The 26,444-nt window shown below is 36.1% G+C and overlaps 2 protein-coding genes across 3 annotated transcripts in view; both read left to right on the forward strand.

Annotated features, from left to right (window-relative positions):
• The first annotated feature begins 1,762 nt into the window (after positions 1–1,762).
• magu (SPARC related modular calcium binding-like protein magu) overlaps positions 1,763–26,444 on the forward strand; it is a 153,689-nt gene continuing 129,007 nt past the window's right edge. For both annotated transcript variants that reach the window (XM_072542640.1, XM_072542641.1), the window contains exon 1: positions 1,763–2,048. In XM_072542640.1, the coding sequence (XP_072398741.1) occupies positions 1,989–2,048 (60 nt within the window). In that variant the 5' untranslated portion in view covers positions 1,763–1,988. The remainder of the gene's footprint in view (positions 2,049–26,444) is intronic.
• On the forward strand, positions 21,474–24,921 carry LOC140449458 (uncharacterized). Its single transcript, XM_072542634.1, has one exon. It carries the CDS (start codon positions 21,554–21,556, stop codon positions 24,650–24,652), a length of 3,099 nt encoding a protein of 1,032 aa, XP_072398735.1. The 5' UTR covers positions 21,474–21,553; the 3' UTR covers positions 24,653–24,921.

Genomic DNA, 26,444 nt, shown 5'->3' on the forward strand with positions numbered 1-26,444 from the left:
CTCAGACATATCCGTTTTAATGATACACGAACACGATTAGAGAGGCAAAAATGAGACAAATTGGCAGCTGTGAGAGAATTCTTCGATTCGTTTAATTCAAATTTACCTAAATATTTTTCATTATCAGCATATACAACGGTAGAATGAAAAACTCGAAGCTTTTCGTGGCAAGTGTGGCTTTACGGTATATATGCCCAATAAACCTAACAAATTCGGCACAAAAACCTACTCATTCTAGTATACGCTAAGTTTCATTATACCGCAAATATAGAGGTGTACGTTGGACAACAGCCACCTGGCCCATATAAAGTTGATACGAGCAATATTTCCCTCGTACCTAGCCTCTGCGGTCCTAAATCTGGTTCTCACAGAAATGTAACAATGGACAATTTTTTTACGAGCCTCAACTTGGTCGATCTTCTTTTGAACGAACATTATCTGACTATGATAGGCACTATGAGAAAAAACCAAACAGACCAATAACTTCAATTTACTGATCCTAAGAGACCAGAAAAAACAAGAATGTTTGCTTTTAGAGAAAAATGTACAATTGTGTCGTATATACCCAGAAAAAACAAAAACGTTATTTTATTCTCAACGATGCACGACGACGATTTGCTAGACGAATTAAGGAACAAGCCAGAAATCATCATTGACTATAATAAATCCAAAGGAGGAGTAGATCTCCTTATCTCCTCCTCACTAGTAGACATATAAATCTAATGAGATAGATAAAATGCCTAGAAGACATTTTCTAGAAGCTCTTGGTGTGGAACTAGTAAACGATCATCTGCAACGTCGATGTTTGAATAAACGTATTCCTAGATCAATTAGGTCAAGAATAACAGAAATTTGCCCTATTGAAGAAGAAATTGTTCCAGCCCCAAATCCTCAACCTAATCGTCGAGGTCGTTGTTTTTACTGTATTAAACAAAAGAAAATAAGCCAACCAGATATACCTGTCAAAAATTTGTATGCTTAGAACACGCAAAATGCATTTGCTCTGACTGCTTACAAGATGGTATTTCCGAAGACAGCAGCGAATATTGACTTATATTCGTTCATTCTTGTATCTACTTTGCGCATCTCAAACGTTTTTATTTAGTCTTTATTTAATTTCTTTGAAATAGTTGTTTTGTATTTGTTTAATTTGGGTTTTTGTGTTTTATTGTACTCAAAATGTGAAAAAGATATACCTGATAACTTTTATTTTCAAAGCACTGTTTTAAATACAAATTATAATAAAGTGTGCAATTTTTTTTTGTCTATAAAGAATCGACAAGTTCTCAAACCGTTGTTCCGAAAATATTTGTTTTTTGGACCTTTTCTAGATTTGCGGACTGCCAGTCCGACGTTACATTTTGTGTACCATCATGTCACGTTATTCCTGAAAGGTTAAAGGCAGAATAGAAGGCCGTAAAGGTGTAACCGCTTCATTTAGTTAATGCTCAGTTTTTAGTGACAATTTTATACTCGATTTTGATGCATTTGTTCTGCTTTTTGTTCAGTTATACTCCAAATTATTCGCTCTTTAGTAGAAAATTTTTGAGTTTTCATGGTTTAAATACATAATTAAAATATAAGTAATGTTGTACACCTGACATTTCGACTGACATAGTTTAATATACATTTTAAAAATAAATTCCTCGTCCATCCAATAATCCTTTTGTTCCTACCCGCCGAAGTAAAAGAGGTCGCAGCCACCAGTCAGTGGGTGTTATTCACTGTTCACCACTTCTCACTTCTCGAACAGCTTTTCATCTCACGACCGATTCCAAGTCGCTCGCAGTGGCAGAACAGCCGCAGATAGAGGAAGGTTATATTGTAGCAGACGCGGTTCTCGTTAGATATTTACGCGAAGAGAACCAGAGTGTGACCACGGTGACGATGCCCGAGCGCACGTGGTGATAGTGATAAGTGGACGATTGATTAGTGATTTTTGTTGTTGAAAGTGATGAACTAGGTGTTTTGGAGACTCCCCCTCGGAGATGTGGTCCAACGTCGTGCTACCTTTGGCGGGGTGGTTGTTTGTCGTCGTCTTTGCCACGGTAAATTTTAACATTACTTAAGTAAAATACTAATATCGCCGTTATTATGTCATACCAATTAAATGATTAAAAAAATTAACAATAATACTCAAAAAAACATTTTTAGTGCAGATAAAACGCGAAAGTTCAGATCATTTTACAGTGATCGAATTCGGTACGGTAGATAAAAAGATACTTCATTTTTGTTATATTGTGAGTTTGAAAATATTAGAAATAAAATAAATTATAACAATGCTAATAAAAAAATTATTTTTACATGAATTTTTAAGTCCACATTTTATATTTTTTACACAATTGAACACTTCGTTAATAAAATTAATGCCGGTATAAACCTTTGAGCTTAGGAATTTACCTTTGTAATTTGTAATAAATGTTAAGTTAAGTATAGTTTCCAGTAGGTAATTTTTCTGTAAAGATAAAATGATGATTGTCTGAGTTATAATATGATGCAAAAGGCACATAGAATGGAAGATCCGTCTGATGTGCTGCTGATTGTCACTCCATATTTATATACTCCATACATCTTCTGCCGATTGGTGACTTATCTCTTGCTATTTTGACGACAGGGGTCTCCTCCATTCTGCTTATGTGGTAATTCCATTCTTTTTTTTATTTTGTGTCCATTCATTTATACAATGTACGTTACATTTTCTTTTAATGTTTTCATTTCTCTTTCGATCTCTATAAAATTCTTTTCAGTACTCTCATCTATACCGTTTCCAGTAGCCTTTGCGTTGTGGCTGTGTCGGGTCTTGTTTCTGAGGCATATGTCATTATTGGTCTTAGACTGGCTATAGAAATTCTTGACTTGTCTATTTGCTTTTTTGTAGTTGATCTCTCACTTCTTTGTCCAGATCTCCATAGCTATACAGTGTAATTTCCAGGTATTTTATTTCCATTAGTTGTTCAATACTGATGCCATCAATTTCTATTCTACATCTGGTTGGTTCTTTGCTGACTACTATTGTTTTAGTTTTCTGAGATGAGATTGTCATATTAAATTATTTTGCTCTTATGTTAAATCTGTGGACCAGTCTTTTTATGGAGTATTTTTATTTCTTTGTTTCCTATTCTGTATCCTCTTTTTTTGTTACGCTTTTGATGATTTCATCCATGATCAAATTGAAGAGCATGGGGCTCAATGAATCCCCTTGTCTTATTCCGCTGCCTATTTCTATAGGTCCTGTAAGTTGTCCATCTATTCTGACTTACATTTTGTTGTTTTGGTAGACGTTTTCGATAGTTTTTATAATATTTAGGGGAACATCTCTATTATACAGAAGATGGATTACATCTTTGAGCCTTACTCTGCCAAACGCTGTCTTTAGGTCAATCAGACACAGAAAGGCTGGTCTATTATACTCTAGTGATTTCTTAGTAATTTGCTTTATAACGAAAATTGCATCTGTATTGCATTTCTTTCATCAAAAACTTCCTTGGCAGAGGCTAAGATATTAGACTTAAGTTTTGCCCAGCTTTCTTCGACTACATCACTTTCTGTGATATATGTACTTCTGCTTTTTTCGGTTATTCTTTTTTGGAATAGGTATCTTGTGGAATCATTCTGTAAGCTTTCAACTTTTATCTTTGTGTTTTGTTATCACACATATGTGTTTTTATTCGGATTTTGCACAATACCAATTTATGATCGCTTCCTATTTCTGCTGATTTTAGTGCTCTTACATCCAAGATTTGAGAGGTCTGTAACTCTCTTTTTGACAGAATATAGTCTATCATAGATCTTTGTCCTCTACTGTTTTCAAAAGTGTATTTGTATTGTTGTTGGTGAGGGAAAAACTCTCTGAACTGTTTGAATTGTTTTATTACTGGTGGTGGTTAAACTCGGTCTACAGACATAAAGAGTGTTTGAGTAAATCAAGCTTGAAAGTATCAACGACTCATTTAATAGTATTTTAGTATAAAATTAAAGAAAACATCAATATACTTATATTACTTTTAGAATTTTAAGATTCTATTTTCATGTGCCTTATAGTTTAGTCTATTAGAAAGATTCAATATCTGGGTCATATAATGAGGGGCTAGAAGTACGTATTACTTAGGTTAATTATGCAAGGGAAGATACAAGAGAAGGGAAACCCAGGACATTGCAAAATATTCTGGCTTAGAAATTTGAGAGCGTGGTTCGGTTGCAGCTCATTAGAATTATTCAGAAGCGCGGCCAATAAAATTAAAATAGCGATGATGATTTCCAACCTCCGATAGGAGAAGGAACCTGAAGAGAAGATAGTTAAGTCTTATTTTTTTCTGTCTTTCCCACTAGCAAGTGTTGCCTAGTTGCCTTCATGTTCGTATTCGTTAGACAATTCCGTATTCTCTCTCTCTCTCTCTTGTCGTTTCCTCATTGCTGAGGATCGTTATTTCCTACAATGCGGGCTGTCAATTCTCTCCATCTCTTGCGATTTTGAGCTGCTCTCATGGACTCGGAAAACGTCTCTCCAGTGGCTTTCTGTACTTGATCTGACCATCGGATAGGCGAGCGAGCGTCCTCTGCCTCTACGTTTCCGCACACAATTAGTCTTTCTAAGTTGTCATTGTCTCTTCTCGCAATGTGGCCAAAAAACTTTAAAACATTTGCAAGACACTGAGAGGAGAGTCTGGTCTGAATGTTTAGCTCTTCGAGAATCGACTGATTGGATCTGTGCTCCGTCCACGAGACGCGTAGCATTCGTCTCCAGCACCACATTTCGAATGCGTCAATCCTTTTCCTATCCTCTGATTTTATTGTCCATGTTTCGGCACCGTAACTGAAGATTGAAAAAATGAGTGTCCGTACCAGTCTCATTTTGAGTTTTTTGGATAAAGAGCGGTCCTTCCATATTTTTGACAGTCGACTCATCGCGTTCTTGGCCATCCCTATTCTTCTGCGAATTTCCGTATGGGAGGAGGCTGCATTGCTTAAGGAAGATCCTAGATACGTGAACTCGTCTACTTTCTCAAATTGATTTATGGCGCCTGTTGTTTGGAGGATATTCGCGTGGTCCGCAATCATGATTTTTGTTTTCTGATTATTAATCTTGAGCCCACACTTGTTGCTTTCGGTTTCTACTCTCTTTATCAGTCTCGACATCTCCTCTTCAGATGTTGCTATCAGTGTTGTATCGTCTGCGAATCTTAAGTTTGAGATCTTTTTTCCTGCAATGGAGATGCCGCCTCTCCATCCATCGAGTGCGTTCCTCATTATGTATTCTCCATATAAATTGAACAGGTCTGGAGATAGTATGCACCCTTGTCGTACACCTCTGCTGGTTTTGAAGGTATCAGATTGCTGGTTTTCAATTCTTATTTTAACTGAGTTATCTTCGTATAAGTTTTTAATTAATATTGAGAAATGATCTGGAACTCCCATCTCATGAAGAACTGTCCAGAGAACTTCCCACTTCACACAATCAAATGCCTTTTGGTAGTCTAGAAAACAGATTATTATTGGAATTTTAAATTCGCGGGCCTCTTCTATGAGCTGCCGCATATTAAGGATTTGCTCTCTCGTACCCTTCCCTTTGACAAAGCCTGCTTGTTCTTGGGGAATTTGTTTGTCTAAGTATTGTTGCAAACGGCGTTTAATGATTCTTAGTAATATTTTGCTTGGATGGGAAATCAGTGAGATGGTACGATAATTACTACACTTTGTAGTTGTTCCTTTTTTATGGATTGGTATGCACAATGATGTGCGCCATTCTCTGGGCCACTTTCCGCATCTCCAAATTTTATTACAAAGTTTCCACATTATGTAACATCCTTTGTCTCCCATGTTCTGAAGGAGCTCTCCCATGATATCATCGCAGCCAGGGGATCTATTCTTCTTGAGGTGAGTTACAGCTTCTTCAATCTCGGACAGCAGAATTTCAGGTTCAGGGTTGTATGCGATGTTTTCGAGGGCTGAAGTGTGGCCTAGATTTACGTGTTCTTCCCTGTAGAGCTCTGAACAATAGTTTTTCCATGTTTCCAACACTCTGTCGATATCACTTATGATAATACCATGTTTGTCCTCTATTGCATAGTTCTTGGGTTTAAATTCTCTCGCAAGAATTTTCACTTTCCGGAAGAGGTCTTTGGTTTCATTTCGATATCCGTGATTTTCTATTTCTTGACAGATTTCAGAGATGTATTCTTGTTTGTCTTTTCGGCATCTTCGTTGAATATCTCTGGAGAGAGCTTTATATGTCTGTTGATCACAGGGGCCAACTTTAAGTTGCTTTCTTTGTTCAATCACTTTCCACGTGTTTCTGCTGATCCACGGTTTAATGCTATTATTTATAGATGGTTTGCGACATTGGTTCACTGTTGTTACGATGGTTTCTTTAATATCTGTCCAGGCTTCATCCACACTTTGTTCTGCTTGATTGTTCTCTATTCTGGTTAGTGCTGGTTCAATTCTCTCTTTAAAGGTAGCTAATTCGGGGTCCGTTAACCTAAAAGAACGGGGAGAAGCTTTGCGTATGTTCTTGAAACGTATTCTGTAATCAGCCATCAAGAGCTGGTGATCGCTTCCGCATTCTGCTCCTGGAAATGTTTTTGCGTTGGTAATTGAAGACTTCCATCTCGAACTGATCAGAATAAAGTCTATTTGATTTCTTGTTGATGTTCTTAGTTCTATCTCCAGGTGATTTCCAGGTATAGAGTCTACGCGGATGATGCTTGAAATGCGTGTTCATTACAGAAAATTTCCTTTGGTTGCAGAATTCTAATAGTCGGCCTCCTCGCTCATTCCTATCTCCTAGACCATATGGCCCTACAATCATCTTCATGTGGTCATCTAGATTCGTTCTTCCAAGTTTGGCATTAAAGTCGCCTAGTATCATCACTCTGTCTTTGTTTGGTATTTCATCAAGTACACCTTCGAGAGCCATATAAAAGTCTTCTAGTGTTGCTTGTTCTGCCGTGGATGTCGGGGCATATATTTGTATGATGTGGAGGATGGATGTTCAGCACTTTAGTCTCAGATGTATAATTCTGTCATTAACTGCATCATATCCATTTACGTAGTTCTGGAATGTGGGTGGTATTATAATTGCAACTACATTGATGCTCTCTGTTTGGTGGCCGTATTCTCTATTAAGTATTATTAGTATCATCTATTCCAAAATTTCTAGGTGATTGCTTCTTACTAATGTGTCAAAGGCACTAATCGTTCACTTATATTTAGTTTGTTGATTGATAGCTCAACATTTCCATTTTGATCACTACTTCTTCTTCTTTCTTCTTTTATGTAGAATGTAAAGCCTGTTTCTTCGTCGATATTATCCTCCTAAATCGTTTAAATTATCGCACCATCTTTGGTCTGCCAATACTTCTTCGTCCATTTGGTGACTTATCTTGTGCTATTCGTACTATCCTATCCTCTGCCATTCTACTAATTAATGTGTTCGTTCCGCTCCTGTTTCCGTTTTTTACCCATCCATTTATATCTTCTATATTGCATACTATTCTTATGTATTCGCTTCTCTCCCTATCCAACAAAATTTCTCTGATATTCATCGGAGTATTTTCATCTCTGTTGTTTCTAGTAGTCGTCCCGTTTTAGATATGTCAGGTCTTGTCTCCGCCGTGTATGTTAATATAGGTCTAATTGCTGCTTTATAGATTCTTGTTTTTGTGTCTTGTCTTAGATGTTTGTTCTTCCAGATTGTGTCATTAAGAGATCTCGCCAGTTTACTTACTTTTAAGCTTTGTTGTCGTACTTCTTCTTCGACATCTCGGTAACTAGTTATATCTATTCCCAGATATCTAAACCTTGCTTCCTGCTTTATTATTTTTCCATAAATTTCGATTTTACATCGTAGTGGGTATTTAGGCTGGTTTTATAAATTCTTAACTTCATCTCAGTGTTAATGTGTTTGTTTCGCCATATAGTGTTATTAAGGCATCCTGCCAGTCTACTTGCTTTTTTTACTTGATCTCTCACTTCTTTGTCCAGGTCTCCATAGCTAGACAGTGTAATTCCCAGGTATTTTATTTCCATTACTTGTTCAATACTGATGTCATCAATTTCTATTTTAGATCTGGGTGGTTCTTTGCGGACTACTACTGTTTTAGTTTTCTGATATTGCTCTTATATTAAATCTGTGGACCCGTCTTTGCAGACTATCTTCATCTTAGGCTATCAATATTGCATCTTCTGCGTAACAGAGTATTTTTATTTCTTTGTTTTCCATCATTTTGTATCCTCTTCCTTTGTTAACGCTTTTGATGATTTCATCCATGATCAAATTGAAGAGCATGAGGCTCAATGAATCCCCACGATCTTCCACTACGAAAACCCTGCGAATCGATGTTAAGACCCGCTATTCTATGATGCTACCCGTGACGACGCCATCTTGTGGCGCTAGTTCCGTGACGTCCTCCTCAGCATTTTACTGTAGAGATGTTCGCTTCAACAGCTCTATCAAATGCTTTCTTAAGTTCTCAAGATGCCTAAATACCATATGAGCATCTTTTTAACTGTAGTTGTATTTTTTCATTCTTAACGAATCAATAAACAATTATTATAGTCAGTCTGTATTCAACTTCTAGATGGATTTACCCTTAGTATGTTTCACAATTAATAAACAAACTTCACATAAAATATGTATGTATGTAATTTGATAGGCCCTATGTTCGCTGTTGCCAAATTTAACCAGTCTGTGGTAAAGAAGGCCATGATTCATGACTAAAACGAAATGATCGATGTACCTCGTCCTGTAAGCGATTAAATTGCAGGTCGCCACGCCGGTGAACGTCGTTCTGTTCAAGACTTTATGACCGTACGGTCATACATAATAAAATTTTTGCAAAAACCGCTAAAAATGTTTATGGCATTTGCATTCAGGTGTTCGGGTGGAGTGGGAAAGCGTTCTCCGAGCTTCATAGACGAATACTTTGGCGTTTTACGATCCTGCCGTCATTCTTAGTTTTCAATAGGAAATAAAATTAATGTTTCTCTCGCACAGGTGTGTCTGAGATGTCCATAAATGGATAAACGAAATGTTCTTGTAGATAGGCACGACGTTGAGTATGTATAAACGATAAAAAAATGAAATTAATCCTGTTAAAGGGAAGTTGCATTCTCCACTTTTTGAACTTTGACAGAAACCGAAGAAACCATCTGAAAAAAACACATTTCATTGTTTTGTAAACCCTATAGACAAATAATATACTTATTTTAATAAACCCATCATAAAACAACTGTTTCTTCCCTTTTTTACATTTTAAAGTCAGGTTCGTTATCGACTAATCACAAAAAGCAGTAATTTTAGACGTCCAACCTTTAAAATATTCTTTGAACCAAATACAATGAATCAGTGGCGCACCCAGAATTTGTCTTAGGGGGGGGGGTTTTGAAATTTTTTTATGCTACCTCCATGTTGAGTCCCTACAATTTGGGTTTTAGTTTAATTTAAAGTACTAAAGATAGCAGTTCCAAAGATTCAGGTATCTATTATCCTACCTACCAACTAAAACCACCCTCTCTTACTTATGCGCAGTTGACTGTCGCACGTACCGTACTCCGAAAGTGGGGTGGCCGCTGTAAGGATGACGACATTTTTAGAACACTTTCTTCTCTTATCTAGATCTTATCTATTGTTCTGAAGCTATTGTCTTGTGGCATTTTGAAGTAATTACTATTTTAATGGGAATAAGCCAAAATTGAAGGTTAAAATAAGGTTATTGACGTTTGACATTAATCGAACTTGTAAATACAATACATTTTGAAGACGGCTATCGCCGTATTTCCGTTCTCCTCCGGGAATCCTCCCGGTGCAAGGCATGCTCCTCCTCCAAACCTGTCGATTCCATCGCTCTTCTAATTCCTTCATTTCAAGAGCGTCGAGGTCTACCTCTTTTTTTTTCTTCCAGGGGGCTTCGATTTGTGAAGTTTTTGGGACCAACGTTTGTCAGACATTCTCAATTGATGTCCAAACCATTTTGAACCTCTTCTTTCTATTCTGTCAATGACCGTTTCTGTAGCATTCATGTTATTTCTTATAGATTCGTTAGTCTTCCTTTTCTGTCTTGATATTCTAGCACTTCTTCTCAAATAATCCATTTCAACTGTCAACAATCTTCTCTTCAGGTCTGCATTAATTGTCCATACTTCAGAGCCATAGAACAAAGAACTGATTCAACCATGGTTTGCCCTATTCTTTTTTTGTTCCTTTTGGAAATGTGGTGATCCCACCATAAGGAGTTCAGACATCCTACAATTTTACGTCCCTGATTACTTCGTGTTTAATTTCGGTTTCTCCCAAGCCGTTCTTAGCAATGAGTGGATCTAAATATTTAAATTTTTTCACTTGTTTGATTTCCACGTCCTCGTCTATCAACACTTCAAACCTTGCATCTGAACTGATAATTAAGTAAATATTCTGTTTTCTTCATGCTGACTTGTAACTCCCATTTTAAATATTTTCTCTATAGACACTTTATCATAAATTCTAGATCATAAGAATCTTGAGCTAGTATGACTTGGTCATCCGCAAAGTTTAGGGAGAACAGTACGTCATTTCCTATGGGGATTCCCATTCCCTGGCAGTGGTTTTTCCAATTTTGGAGGGCTGCCTCAATATATAAATTAAACAGTAAGGGTGACATACTGCATCCTTGTTTTAGTCCTTTAGTTTCTTTTATTGGCTCTGATAGTCTATATCCGATTTTTAGGTAAGTAGTGTTATCCCTGTATACTTCTGTGATTATTCCTAAAAGGTATGGACTAATGTCGAGTTGTTGTTAAGCTTGCCACAATTTAAGTCTTGGAACTGTATTATATGCCTTTTCTAGGTCGATGAAGGCTAGATGTACTTCTGTACCAACCGCTATTCTTTTTTATATTAATTGTTGGAGTATAAACAAGTTATCAGTGCAAGATCAAAGATCAAAAATTCAAACGTCAATAAACTTATTTTAACCTTCAATTGCGACTTATTCCCATTAAAATAGTAATTAGATCTTATCTCTGTCATTAGCCCGGTTGGTATTTCTCTTCTTCTTCTTTCTTTTTAATGACTGCTTGGATGTAATTGTGAACACTATTCCATCCCTCCGTATTTCCCATCATCTCTTACAGTCACAGGGTTCATACCTATTTCTTTATACATTCTGTTTCTCTCCACTGTACATCTATTACACTCCAGCATTGTGTGAGTAACAGTGTCGGAATATTCGCAGTATAGGCATTTATCTGCATCTGTCTTTCTGAACCTATGAAGATACGCCCTAAAACAGACAATCTACCCAGTCCCTTAGGCTCGGGATCAGCATCTTTGTCCACTGAGCAACATCTTCCTTGTTGTTCCACTCTTCTTGCCATTTTTCCATTGATCTTTCCCTTTCTTTTTTTTTATAGCTGTTGTCAAATGCTTTCTTCTCCCATAGAGATGTCTCTTTTCTTTTCTACTGCTCTAACACATGCAGAGGAACACAACCCGTGATAGTCCACAAGGCCGCCGCAGATACAGTCCTGTAGGCGCATGCTACTCGCAACAGACTCGTTCTGTCTAATTTTTTATAAGCCTAATATTAGGTATCTATATCTAAATATAATGAAAAATATTATTAATTATTGCGTATTTATACAATAATTATTGTGTTCTACATATTTAAAGTGGTAATTTAATTATTCAATCAGCGTTTTGGATTTTTTGTATTGTGTGTGAAAGACAAGTTACATCTTTCTACTATTCTTTATATATTGTTTACTTTATATGCCCTGGGGGGGGGGGGGGGTTTAGCCCCCAAAACCCCCCCCTGGGTGCGCCACAGCAATGAATCACATACCTACTTAAATTTCATTAGTTGACGATAAAACAAAAAAAAAGCACTCTAGACATTAGAAAGTGATTAGTCAAGTATATAACCAATTAGCTCGTTGGTTCAATTAAATGAAATAGGTGGATCATTTAATGAACTTTAGGTGCCGCCTACACAAATCAGTTCAGTAGGCACTAAAAAGTTTAAGGATTTGTAATTATGAGTATCAATCTGGTTTCAATAACTTATTCCAGAATTTATCAAATTAATACTGACAAATCAAAATTTACAGAAAATTCACAAAAGATTTGGGTCGTCGATAGCAACGCAACAGTTAACTTAACTCAACCGAGGATAAAAGTGGCAAACTTTTTTGGGACTTTAAAATTAATATTCTCAGCAAAATTCAGCTTATTCGTATGATGGCATTGTTTTCTCTCACAACTGGAGGTATTTTTTTCTAAAGCCTTTTAACATTCGCCCAGACTATTTTTAACTTTGGATTATGGTCAAAACTTATCGATTATGGTCAAAACTTTATATATCGTATCTTGTAATTTGTTGGTTTTTTTAAATTATATCAACATAATAATATTCCCAATAATCGTAATGTATTTTTGGATTTAGTTTTTTCTAATGTTAGGGAGCTAAATCTCTTAAAAGCAAGTGATCCCCTTGTAGATCCTAACATCCATCACGTGGGTTATGAGTGTTGTTTAAACCTCGATGTGAAAGAAACAAATAGAAATAAGTTGGTTTATGATGAGTTGTTTTATGATTTTCGGAATGGCGATTATATTGCGCTTAACAACTTCCTTGGTTCCATAGACTGGCAGGTATGTATGGTTAATGCTATTGATGTTGCTATAACATTATTCTATGAAGTTCTCTCTATAGGAATTGCTTACTTTGTGTCACTGAAGAAATATAGAACTTCAACTTTTCCCAAGTGGTTCTCTGCTGATTTTAGAAGACTGACCCTGGAGAAAAAATATGCTCACTATATTTATGTTATTAATCGTTCTGATGATGACTATATTAGATTTTCATAACCTAAGAGTGGAATGTAAACAACTGTCTGAAATTTGCTTCAGCAACTATATTAAAGGTATAGATACTGGCCTATGAAATGATCCAAAATCATTTTGGAAGTACATCAATGATAAGCGATCTAGTGATAACCTACCTAACTCCTTATTTTATCAAGTCCAATCTGCAACAAATGGTCAAGAGATAGCTAATTTATTTATGAACTTCTTTCAAACTGTGTTTTCACAAAATAACAACAAAGTTTACGTACCTATCCATCCATTAAATAGCAACTTTAGTACAAATATTTGTCCTTCTAATATTACCATGACTGAAATTTTAAATGGCATATATGAACTGCCCAATAAGCTTACTGCTGGTCCAGATGGAGTGCCTAATTTTTTATTAAAACAGTGTGTCTGTACCCTTGTAATACCATTTGTTATATTGTTTAATAGATCTCTGGAAACCTCTATGTTTCCTTCTCCATAGAAAAAAAGTTATGTTGTTCCTATTATTTAAAAATGGTCAGAAAGACAATATTGAAAATTATACTAACATTTGTATACAATCTGCAATCCCAAGCTTTTTAACTGTCTTATAGCAAAGCAACTTTCTTGGTTATGTGAAGGCTTAGTATCTCAATCACAACATCGTTTTCATAGCAAAAAATCCACTGCAACAAACTTGGTTTGCTATCAATCTGATATATTATCTCATATGGAAGACCGTAAACAGGTAGATACAATATACACAGATTTTTCCAAAGCATTTGATCGTGTAGATCACCAAATACTTTTGGGCAAATTAATTAATGTAGGCTTTCGTGTCAGGTTTGTTGAATGGGATCTGGGATAAGTCAAAGAGTCAAGATAGATTATCATCTGTCTGACAGTATCACAGTAACATCTGGAGTTCCTCAAGGACATCACACTTCTCCACTTCTTTAAATATCCTCGTTAACGACATCACTTCCTGTTTCCTAAATAGCAAATGTCTAATGTTGGCAGATGACATGAAATTTTGGAAAGTTATAGATAGCTTAAAAGATCAAGCCTTGCTACAAGATGACTTAGATCGACTACAAAATTGGTGCAATCATAACAAACTCTACTCAAATGTAAAAAAATGTTGTTTTATAAGTTTTTCTCATAAAGTCAATAGAATTGGAACAAGCTATACTATTAATAATCAGCTTAATAATCAGAAGCTTACTTTCTGTGACCACATAAACTCTATTTCAATAAAGGCATCTAAACTTCTTGGTTTCGTTACTAGGAATTGCAAGTATTTCTCCATTGATTCAACAAGATTAGTGTATTGTTGCTTAGTTAGAACTATTTTGGAATACTGTTCACGTATTGGGTCAACCTATTTTCAGAACAATATTGATACCATAGAAAGAGTCCAGCATAAATTTTTGAGATATTGTGCCTACCACATCATTCTTATATAAGCTGCGACTCAGCCAAAAATTGGCAAACCTGATCTACTCCTCAGCCCAGAATACCTATAAAGAGATAATCAATAAAATCAATGAAGCAGCTTACGAAGCACTCGGCACAATCCAAAAGAACAAAAAGAATACTAAATTGTGGTGGACAAATGACATCGCCAATGCAGTACACAACAAGAAACAAGCATATCAAAAGTGGCTACAAACAAATGATCCAGATGATAGACGAACATATATGCAAGATCAAACAGAGAAGTAAAAAATTTAGTAACTAAAGCAAAAAATATTTCCTGGGAAAGTAAATGCGAAGAACTCAACAAATATATAGGGTCAACAAGATCAAGAGAAGCATGGAAAACGGTAAAAAATCTGAGAACAAACAGAAAAGAAACGAGTAGAATAGATATAATATGAGAAAGATCTTGGATCGAACACTACTCACAACTTTTGACTGAAACAAGACCTCAATTCACAAACATCAGTTCAACAACATATGAACTGGAATCCAGTGAAGACGATGAAATAACAGTACAGGAAGTCGAGAATGCAATACAAACTCTAAAAAATCGGAAGTCATGCGGACCACAAGGTATACCAAATGAATTATTAAAACATAGCCCACAAGTATTACGGGAATTACTGGCGTATGTCTTCACCTTATTCTATAATGGACACGACTTACCACCGGAGTGGACAAAAGCACATATTAACAACATCTACAAAAAAGGAGATAGAAAGAATTGTTCAAACTACAGGGGGCTAAGTGTCATAAATTCACTCTCAAGACTGTATGGAAAAATAATAAAAAACAAAATTGAAAAAGAGATGACAGATGTTGAAGAACAGAATGGCTTTCGTGCAGGCAGATCCTGTGTGGACAGTATATTCTCTCTAAAGCAAGTTATCGAGAAAAGATTAGCCCACAACCTTTCAACTCATGTCTTTATAGATCTGACAAAGGCATACGATAGTGTACCACTTTCAATGCTTTGGGTAGCAATGGAAAAACAAGGAATAAGCAAAAAAAATATACAAGCAGTACAACAGCTCTACAAAAATATGACGGCAAACATTAAAACTGGAAATAGATTAACTAGATAAATACCTATTAATAAGGGCCTAAAGCAAGGCTGCTGCATAGCACCTACACTCTTCAAAATATATTTAAATGAGGCACTCTCAGTGTGGAGAAGAAAGTGCTGCAATATGGGCATCCCAATCGGAGATGATAGATTGTACACGATACACTTCGCTGACGACCAAGCCATTCTAGCTGAAGACGAGAGTGATGTAGGCTACATGCTTAGAAAACTGGAAGATGAGTATACCAAATGGGGCCTCACAATTAATATACAAAAAACTGAGTACTTAGTTGTAGGAGAAAAACCAGAAAGCCTACAAATCGAAATGGGAACTATAAAACCAACAGACAATTTCAAATACTTGGGAGTCCAAATAACATCAAAAGCAGGAAGTAGCGAAGAAATACACTCCAGGATTGGCCAAGCAAGATCAGCCACCAGACAGCTACACGGACTATTATGGAATAAAAAAATAACAAAAGAAAATAAAGAAGAATCTATAAAACAATAATAGAAAGTATTGGGCTGTACGGCGCCGAACTCTGGGAAATAAACCAAAGAAACAAATCAAAAATTAAGGCCATGGAAATGAACTACTGGAGACGATGTTGCCAGCTCACTAGACTTGATAGGGTGAGAAACGAAGATATTCGGAGAATGCCTGAAAATAGATGGCCAAAAAATATAGAAGAATGGACTCCGCCAACTAGAAGAAAACGAGGTAGACCAAGACGATCCTGGAGAGACGATGTCGACGATGCAATGACCGCCAGAGATTTAACAACTGAAGATTGCTTCGACAGGAAACGCTGGAAATTAGGATGCGAGAAGCGGCGCCAGCTGTAGAAGACTCGCTTGTTATATATATATATATATATATATATATATATATATATATATATATATATATATATATATATATATATATATATATATAGATATATATATAATTGAAAATCATGATTATTCCCATATCGAACAACAATTATCTTTACCCTCACTCAAGAACTATAGTGATATGTAGTGAGCTATGTTTATTTATAAGATCATACATGAATTTATTGATTGTCCAAACCTGTTAAGCCAGATTAACTTTAATTTTCCCCATCAAACACTAAGCTACCACAATGTTTTTAATATTCCTTTCCACATAACAACCTATGGTATTCACGACTCATTGGATAGATACATGAAGCTATTAAATGTTTTTGATTTTGATAGTTTCAATATAACTTTTCAATTAAAAAGATCTCTTGCTTTGTGATATGTATATTGGGATTGTTGAATTTTGTCCTTGTTATATTTTGTTTGTTTTTTTTAGTATGTAAGATTTTTAGTCTCATTTTTAAACTTTTTAACATTGATTTTATATTATAAGTAATTTCAAGTTTTGAATTCTAACTGTGATATTGTATATTATAATTTAAACTGTTAATGGGGTTATCCCGTGTATTAAATAAATAAATAAATTTACCTTGCATAGAACACAGCATTGAGTAATATTAACCATTATAATGACTAGGTAAATTTTCTTTTTCTTATTTTAAAATAATATTATTTCTAATATTTATTCGTATACCTGCTACACAGTTTTAAAATATGTAAAAATCGGGCATTAGAAAAACAAAACCCTAAAACTAAACAAAACCCGAGCGTGTAATTAACTTTCTCTGAAATACATTCAATTCAACGTTTGGTCTACGGTTTCTCAGCTAGACAGCTTGGCCCCGATGCGTTTGGGTTCTAAGAATATACCTCGATATTGTTAGAGACCATTGAAAAAGGACAGATCTATTCTCGAGACCCTCAAAATATCGTTTTCACTTTACGAATGCCACCAATAAATTAATATTGCTTTCCACCTATACAGGACGGACTTCGAAATGTTCATCAGAAAATCGATGTGGACACGAAAGAATTCGGATATATGGGAAGAAACATTGGTATTAATAGTTACAAAAATTGTTCTAAATAATTGGTTTAATGTATTTTGTGAGATAGCTACGCTATTTCTTTACGATTTGCTGAACAATGATGTGTTTTCATCAATTAATGGTTTCTAAAAATTTTCCATAACAAATTTCTAAAAGAAAATTGTTTATTAATATATTAAATTTTTTGTAAAATAAATACTATGTGTGTTTGTGTGTAAATTTATTTAATATTGAAGTGGTAAATGATATTTTCCACAGCTCTACAGGCCTTATAGGTCCCTGGCTTCTGAAAACTTGGTTATTTCCCTCCATTTTTTCAGTCCCTTGCTTTCTATCTCCAATTTCTGACAAGTCTTGTTTTACTGCAACGTTTTCGGAATCCATATTCCATCATCAGTGCACCTAAAAAGTATATAGCCACTTAATTATAGTGTATTTTTATGTATGAGAGAGTAATAAAACAATAAATTATGTATGCAAATCCCTAAACTGTTGATACGGGTGACTCAATGAAAAACAGATATTTGTCAACAAGTTTACAGAAGTATATAGGAAAACAATTTTAAATTGAGTATGACCACCAGGTATAAAGGTTGGAGCAGAATAGAATACAATAGTTGTGAGGCTTACTAATCCCTAAATAAGGTTGCCAGTGTCGGAGTGATGGAGGTTAACAGGTACTAATGAATTTGCAAGAAATGTAAGATGTTTATTTTATTGGTTATATATAACCAATAAAAGTTTAATAAGTACCTACCTATTTGCAAAATAAAGTTTAATTCTTTAGATAAAATAAAACGTTTTATTTTATCTATTTGCAAAATAAAGTTTAATTCTTTGCCTATTTGCAAAATAAAGTTTAATTCTTTAGATAAAATAAAACGTTTTATTTTATCTGAAATGAGTGCATTCCACGAAGTAAGGATTTCAACAATCAAACATTTAATTCTTTAATTCCAGGAATCTACGACAGTAATTGACTAGATAATTACCTTCTAAACTTATTCCACAGAAAATGTGATAGTGGGTTTTTCCATTTTGTAGGAAGGTCCAAGTGGCGTATTCAAAATTCTTAACAGTTCACTAAAAGTAGGTACTTCAGTTGCAAGGTGCAGTTTATTGTGTATACTAGTGTTATGGAAAATTTGGAAGTGCCGTGTAAACGCCGAAAAATTGGTCCTCTAACAGTTAATGAAAAAACATTAATATTTAATTGTTTTAAATCATTTACAGACAAACGTTTATGTGAAAGTGTTGATGAGACCGTTGAGTTAGTTAGCAGTACACTTGGTGTTGGGAAATCTACGATTTACAGAGTTATTAAAGAAGAGAAATGTGGTAGTTTTCAAATGCCACGTAATGCTCCAGGGAAACCAAAATTTTAAATAGAATATCATTTTAAAGAAGGACTTCGACGGAAAGTGCATGAATTCTTCTTTAGACAAGAATTTCCAACATTGGATAAAGTTCTTGTCTCAGTTCGAGATGATAAGGATTACCCAGAAATGAGTCGAAGTACGTTATGGAAACTTTTAAAAGAAATAGGCTTCCGCTGGAAAAAGAATCCCAGAAAGTCTATTTTATTAGAAAGAAGCGATATTGTCATATGGAGAAGACATTTTCTAAGAACCATAAAGGAAATGAGAAACCAAAAAAGAAAAATATTTTATCTTGATGAAACATGGATCAACGAGGGTCATACACCAAATAAATTTTGGCAAGATGAAACTGTTACAAGTCAAAGGCACGCTTTTGTAAATAACTTATCTACTGGTTTAAACCCACCATCAGGAAAGGGACGCAGGCTGATAATAGTACACATTGGCAGTTCAGACGGTTTTTTTGAAGGTGGTTTATTAACTTTTGAATCAACTCGTACCGGTGACTACCATGAAGACATGAAGGCTGATATCTTTCAAGAATGGTTCGAACAAATGATAGATCTTCTTCTTAAGAACTGTGTAATAGTAATGGATAATGCAAGTTATCACTCCAGACTTATAGAAGGACTGCCCACAACCAAGTGGTTAAAAAAATACTTGCAGAATTGGCTGAGTTCAAAAAATATTACGTACCATCCCGGATCTATAAGAAAGGAACTTTATTCGTTGTGTGCCCTTCATAAAGAAAAATTTAAAAAATACGAAATTGATGAAATTGCCAAAAATCGTGGAATGACAGTACTTAGATCCCCACCATATCATTGTGAATTAAACCCGATTGAACTGGTATGGGCACAGATAAAGAGTGAAGTTTCAAGAAAAAATACCACTTTTAAAATTCATGATGTTAAACAGTTGTTTTTGGAGGCCGTAAATAATGTAAAACCTGAAAACTGGGAAAAGGCAGTAAATCACACTATTAAAGAAGAGGAAAAAATGTGGAAGCTGGACAATATTACTGATAAAATGATCGAGCCAGTTATTATAAATCTTGGTTCTGAAAGTTCATCTTCTGAATCTGATTTGGATTTGTAACAAGTAGCTGTAAGTTTTATATTAATATTTTTATTCATCTATTTAACATACCTTAGACGGTTTTAAAAACTCTTTTTCTCTTTTGTAATTTTTAAAAATTAAAAAAAATGTGAATTTTTTAAAACCCTTTTTAATGTAGGCCAGTCAGTTCTAATATAGTGTGTGATAAAAGAGGTCACTTTTGTTTACATACACATAACACTTTATAACACTGAAATAATTCATTTATTTTTTAAAATTATTCAAAGTAATTTTTCAATTAATCTTGAGCACGCCCATGGAGTGGTCGGAGCTACCAGTTAAAATTATGCTAATTACTCTCTCGTTCATAAAAATAAACTATAAAAAGAACGTGAAATTTAAATTTTGACCAAGGTTAATACAAAATGTGGTTAATACTTACTAGGTGGGTATACATGTATTGAGCCACTAAATATGTGGTTAAAAATCCGTTAAAACTTGTTTTTTAAATTTAGTTTACATTATATGGTGGTAAATATAGCTACCAGTGGATTTGGTAACATGGCAATGTACGGCGACTTCACGTGGAGTAATTCCTTCAATCTTTCGCCACCTTCCTTAAAAATCTCAGCTGGGATACCACTTTCTCCTACACTTTTGTTATTTTTTAGGTCTCTTCTTATTTCTTTGACTTCATTCAGAGTTGGTTCCTCGCACGTCCCTTCTTCATCTTCTGGCCAATTCTGATTTCCCTTAAGTTCCTCTTGTTGGTCTGTATTTAATAGATCTTCGAAATATTCCGCCCATCTGTTTAATTTTTCTGTTGTTTCACCTAGCATTAGGCCTTCTTTGTTTCTGCAATACTGTGAATTATTCTTTGTAGTGTCTCTGGATTTCTTAACTTCTTCGAAGAAATTCTTTACCTCTTTATTTATGTAGGCTTCTTCTATGTCTTTCAATTGCTTTTCTAGCTGTTCTCTTCTCTTTTTTCTGCAAATTCTTTTCACTTCCCTTCTTCTTGCCACATAGTTTTCGATTGCATTTTGGGCATTTTCTTTACCTTTGTAGTTTTGCCCTGTTTTCCTTTTGACAAAACATTCCTACATTTTTCATTGGCTGTATGGTCTGCCACTCTTTAACTGTTTAACTGGATTCTCTAGTTTTTCTGTTTTTCAGGGTCTAATTCCATTTGGTTTTTCTTGTTTGTTACAATCGACAAGTGTTTGGGTTTCCATATTCCAGCTACTTCTTTAACCTTTTTGTGTAGTTCTCTATCTTTATGCTTCATTTGCAAATCTTCTACCTCTTTACATTTTTCTTTCATTCACTCTTCCTTAGCTCCATTTATTTTTTTTTCAATTTCCCTGTTAAGTTCTTTGTATCTTATTAGGTTTTTGTTTTTTACCATCCGTCTCCTCTCCATAACTTGTAATATTTCGTTTGTCATCCATGGTTTTCTACGTTTACGGTTTTCTTTCGGTATACTTTGATCTGCTGCCTCCAAGATAGTATTTTTAATATTCCCCCACATGTCTTCAATGTTTTCTTTTATTGTCTTCTCCTTAGTGCACTATATTGCAAGGCACACAAAAGGAAGGTATATAACTTAGGTGTGGACTAGAATAAAAAAGACAGCAAAATACAGAAGATGAATTAATTTAAAATAGCCTTTACTGTTTTATAACGAATATATTATACTAAATCTATTGGATGATTTGACTGAAAGAAAATGTCATTTTTTATAAATAAAAAAATGTCACAGTGTCATTAAAATTGTAATGCAACAGTGCTCCAAATTTGCCGTGGATTTTCGATCACTGCCATGGAAAATATAAACGAATTGGAATTTTATTCGAAATTTGCTAGACCGTTGATATTCGCTTTACCAGACGCAAAAGATAGAGTCTTAGCTGCAGCATGGGTGAAAAAGATCAAGCTAGACGAAAATGCAGGCGAAAAACTGAAAACTGACTATATTAAGTTGCTGCTCTTTGCACTTCAAAGAAAGAAACTTGTAGGCATATTTACAGATGATCCCACTAATTATGAAGTACTGGAAGAATTTCCTGGTGAGTACGATTTGAATGCTATGGCAGAAGATCTTATAATATCTGAACAAAAGGAAAGACGAGCTAATATAAGAAGGCAGTTACAAGGTCAAATAGGCGATTTTCCTCCTTATACCACTGATATATCTTCGGATTTAAGAGAGTATGTTGCTGCCCAGGACATACCTGGATTTGGAGTTCACTGTTATTATGCGATATCCAAAGACCCAATCACTAGTTGGCAAAAAGCAGACAAAGGTATTTTTCCAAAAATGGCCAAAAGTGCCGTCGACACATCTAGTCCACTTCCTATGGGCACTCACGGTAAATCAGCAGGGGTCTGTGTTACTTGTCCTGGCCCTGAAGGAGATCCTTGTAAGCCCTTAGAACCCACTCCAGATAAAAAGAAAAAAAGAAAAATTAAAATGAAGTTGGGAGACACTCCTCCAGTTAAACCATTGGCTACTAAAATTCCACCACAAGAAGAAAGGAAACCTCCAACTTGGAGCTCAACATTAATGGAAGTTCTTGATGCTCCAAGACCTACTGCAGCTACTGGCGCTATTCCAAAATTACGTTCTGAGAAAGGAGCACAACAAAGATACGAACCGCTAGCGTTTATGGATTCGGATTTGGAAGAAGAATACAATGAGATTGAAAGAGCCTTGCGAGATTTTGAACGTGGTGAAATTATCGAAGAGAGAAAGAAACGACGCAAGGCATGTTCATTTGATGATGATGAAGAAGAAGACCACGAGAAAGCTGGAAGGAAAGCCAAGGTGGAATATGATTTTGAGAAATTTTTCGACTTAAGTGAAACTGAATATGAACAGGAACTTAAAGAAGACTCTTTGCTTGTTAAATACTTTAAAGATACAATACATACAAGAACTATGCAAAAAGAAATAGACCGCGTAACAGAAAATGCCCAAGGCGTACTACCTGCACAAGCTGGCATTCCTTTAACCACTCCTAAACCGTCTGTTAGTCCTAAAAGACTTAAATCACCGCATCTTTACACAACTGAAACACCTCTGCCAAAAGAGACATCAAAACAATCGGACACTAGTAAACAGAAATGTTCCTTTGAGTGTAGTGGTAGAGATGGTGAAATGGACAAACTATTCCAAGAGGCACTGGCACTTTCAGATCTCATTGAAGACGAACTAGAACCGGATTATAGTGATATCAAAACAGATACTTCAACTAAAGAGGATATTTCTCGAGACCAACAGAAAGATAAAACATTACCAGAACCACAGATACCACAACCTCAACCGATGCATCCAATCGCAAGAGGTTCGCCTGCTGCCCAGAAGGTATTTGCAGACGTAGTTCCTTCCTTAATGGAGACATTACAACCTAGAAAAATTCCAGAGTCTCCACGTGCCGAGAAAATTATTGATCAAGATGTCGATGTGTCTGGTTTACCCACAGACACGAGTCTAGGAAAGACTTGCTATGATAGAAAACAACCAACAAGGCAGGTACCAGAGTCAACTTATAGCACACCTCAATATACAATGCGCCCTTTATCACGCGTAGAAAGAGAACAAGAATACATTGACTACTTGTTTAGACATGATAGGAAGACCGCTGAAATGTTAAAGAGAGTTGCAAATGTAGTGTCAGATATTGAGCAAGATCAGCCAGATCCAGATATATTTCCAGCTACTCCACCTTTTCCTGATATAAGTGCAGTACAAGCTATAGCTGACGAAACATTTAGTGATCTTGTTCCCACAAGTCCTCCTGCATCACCTACTGTATGCACAGATCAACCACCTCAATATGAATTGTCACAAATACAAAAAACAGTAGTACCCACTTCCAGAATTCCTAAAGCTGGTGGATCAAGAATTCCAACGCAAAGTAGACTCAAAAAACCTTCAACAAAAACACAGATTCCAACACAGTCTACTGTCTCTCAACCAGCTAGCAAACCATGTCCTAGTACATCAACAGCAAGTAGCATGCAAGAGCAATATTCAAAAAGAACAGAGATAGCACAACCGCAATTTAGTCATAGGGAACAACAAAAATCTGTCCCCTCACCTCAACGATTATCTGCTACTTTAACACCGCAAAGAAGTCCAGATGCGTCAAGACAACCACAATTTAGTCCTAGAGAAATACAACAAACACCACAAAGATTACCTCCTCCTTCTCCTTTAACACCGCAAAGACCGTCTCGTCAACCAACACCACCGCGTCCTTTCCCAGACGACGAAAGGATGTTTGACTTTGCTAAAGGCTATATTCCCCCGACGTATCACACACCTCCTGGTATAGAACAAGAGATGCCACCTCAATTTTTCTCCCCAGAACGAACACCTCCTCAACAATTAAGAAGTTATTCTCCGCAACAAGCTACAAGTTCTATGGAGCAACCTTCTAAGTTTTATCAAACACCAGTTCGAACAAGAAGAGAAGAAAAACGCTTACATACGACTGTAAGGAGGCGACTAGATGAGACGAATGTAGATGAATTCATTGCAGATGTTATGGCTAGGCATCCAGATTTACCTCCTTCCGATTTTTCACCTCCTACAAGGACATCTGCTCCACGACCTGCAGAAATATCCGGTTGGCAATCGCCTGAACGAGCTTTACCTAAAACACCACATGCGCGGATGCTTGAGGCAACACAACCTCCACAATTTTACAGTCCCCCAGAAATGCAGACCCAATACATAACATCTACATCACCACCACCTGATTTAAGCAGAAGATCCCCATCGACTGGAATGTCTCATGAAGATACATATCGAGATTCGCGGGGAACTCCAACGAGAACAAGACCTCAAGCCGGTTCACCGTCTCCAAGAATTTGTCCAAGTTCACAAAATAAACAAGATTCTAGAAATTTTTAAATGTTTTTTAACAAAATATCTTTGTACTTCAATTTTTTTTATATCAATTACTTCATTGTTCTTTTGTATTCTTTAGTGTGCATTTGTTGATATAAAGTCATCGTTTTGTCATATATTTTTTGATCAGCAAAATAAAAACCAGCTACTGTGGATGATTTCATATGATTCTCATATCTATACAGGTAGCGGTTGTGGTTCCACCCCAGAAAGTTTGCAAAGCTAAATTGTTTTCAAATGGACTACTGGTTTAATATGTATATTCAGAATATTTTGTTGGAAATACAACGTTTTGAGTTTTGGATAGCGAGTTTTTGCTTTTATTATTGGTCCATAGTTTTTATAAATAATGTTCTCAGATTTTTATTGTGACAAAGCCTTACTGTCTGTCAAACACTACATGTAAAACGTCTTCGTGATAGTTTTATTTCATGCCAAAATGTAGAATGTCATTTTTACGTTTTCAAAATTATTGGTAATATTATATTGTGTACTAAAAATCCCAAAAAGTAGTCAACATCAGTTGTAGAAAAATCACAGTATCCTTATATTAATGTTGCTATATTGAGGTAATAGTTAAAATCAGAATCCCATCCTATTTTCTTTTGAACAATGTCACGGCAAAGATATAGAACTGTACCTGTACAACAAAAGGTAGAAAATATAGAAAAGGTTTTTGCTGGAAACAAGGGAGCAGCTGCAATGGTAAAGAAGTTAGTGGGTTGCGACGAACCGTGTGGTACCACACGTACAGAACCACAGCAGGCGCAATCTTCAAAAAGACCATCACAACCTCGTGTAGGAGCATCTCAGTCAAGCAAATTTAAACCTCCAGGAGCTGTACGACCTTCAAAGACACCTTCTACTGGACAAACAAAGCCAACACAGCTGCAAGTACCATCTAAAGCCGCACGTGCTCCATCAAGAACCCCGAGTGGTAGTAGATTACTACAAACTAGAGGACCCGCAAGGCCACAGCAAGCTTCTACTGGACCTCCGTCTGCACTCCCTTCTCGAATGGCACCGGGTGGTAGAGGAGTGCCACAAGCAACTAGAGGTCCACAAAGACCACCGCCAGGTACTGCTCGATATGGTATTGGTAGAGGTAAACCTCCCTTGATGGATAGCAAGCAGGTAGGTAGGGGTAAACCGACACAAATAGAACCTCCTCAATATGAACCTCCTAAACCTCCTGAAAGTCCTAAAAGGGAAGTACAGCCGCCAGCTCCTCAGACCCCCCCTCCTCCTCCTCGCCAACTTCCTGAAGCAGCTCACTGGTTTAGTGGAAAATTTAAGATTCCAGTGCTTCCAAGATCACCTAAAGGTCCACGACCAACAAAACCTCCATTACCTCCACAACCACAAGCTTATTATTCACCACCGAGGTTACCACCCGATATTAGAACACCTCCACCTTCTCCTGAATTGGCGAAAGAACGTGATCTTGATACAGATGCCTATTTAGCTAGATTAATGGCTCGACATCCCGATTTACCTCCATTGCCACCAGAGATAAAGGTAGGTACCTTGCCTACACCACCAATGACTCCTCCCCGACGACCAGGAGGCATACCAGGTTGGGATTCACCTGAACGGCCTTTACCACCTACTCCTCCTATTTATCAAATGCCCGTACCTAGTCAAATGCTTGACTGGGGAGAACCTCCTGATTTATACGAAACTTTTGAAGAACCTGAAACTCCTCCATTTAAGGCGCCGGATGTTACTGGAAGAGATATATTCGATTTTCCTATGCCCGATTTTCCAGCTTCACCTCCACGTACAATGGGAGGTC

This window comes from Diabrotica undecimpunctata, chromosome 9 (assembly GCF_040954645.1).
Source record: "Diabrotica undecimpunctata isolate CICGRU chromosome 9, icDiaUnde3, whole genome shotgun sequence".
Classification (NCBI taxonomy): Eukaryota; Metazoa; Arthropoda; class Insecta; order Coleoptera; family Chrysomelidae; genus Diabrotica; species Diabrotica undecimpunctata.

Bases quoted from the DNA above. Each gene is read 5' to 3' on its own strand.
- LOC140449458 (XM_072542634.1), top strand. From the start codon at position 21,554: ATGGAAAATATAAACGAATTGGAATTTTATTCGAAATTTGCTAGACCG.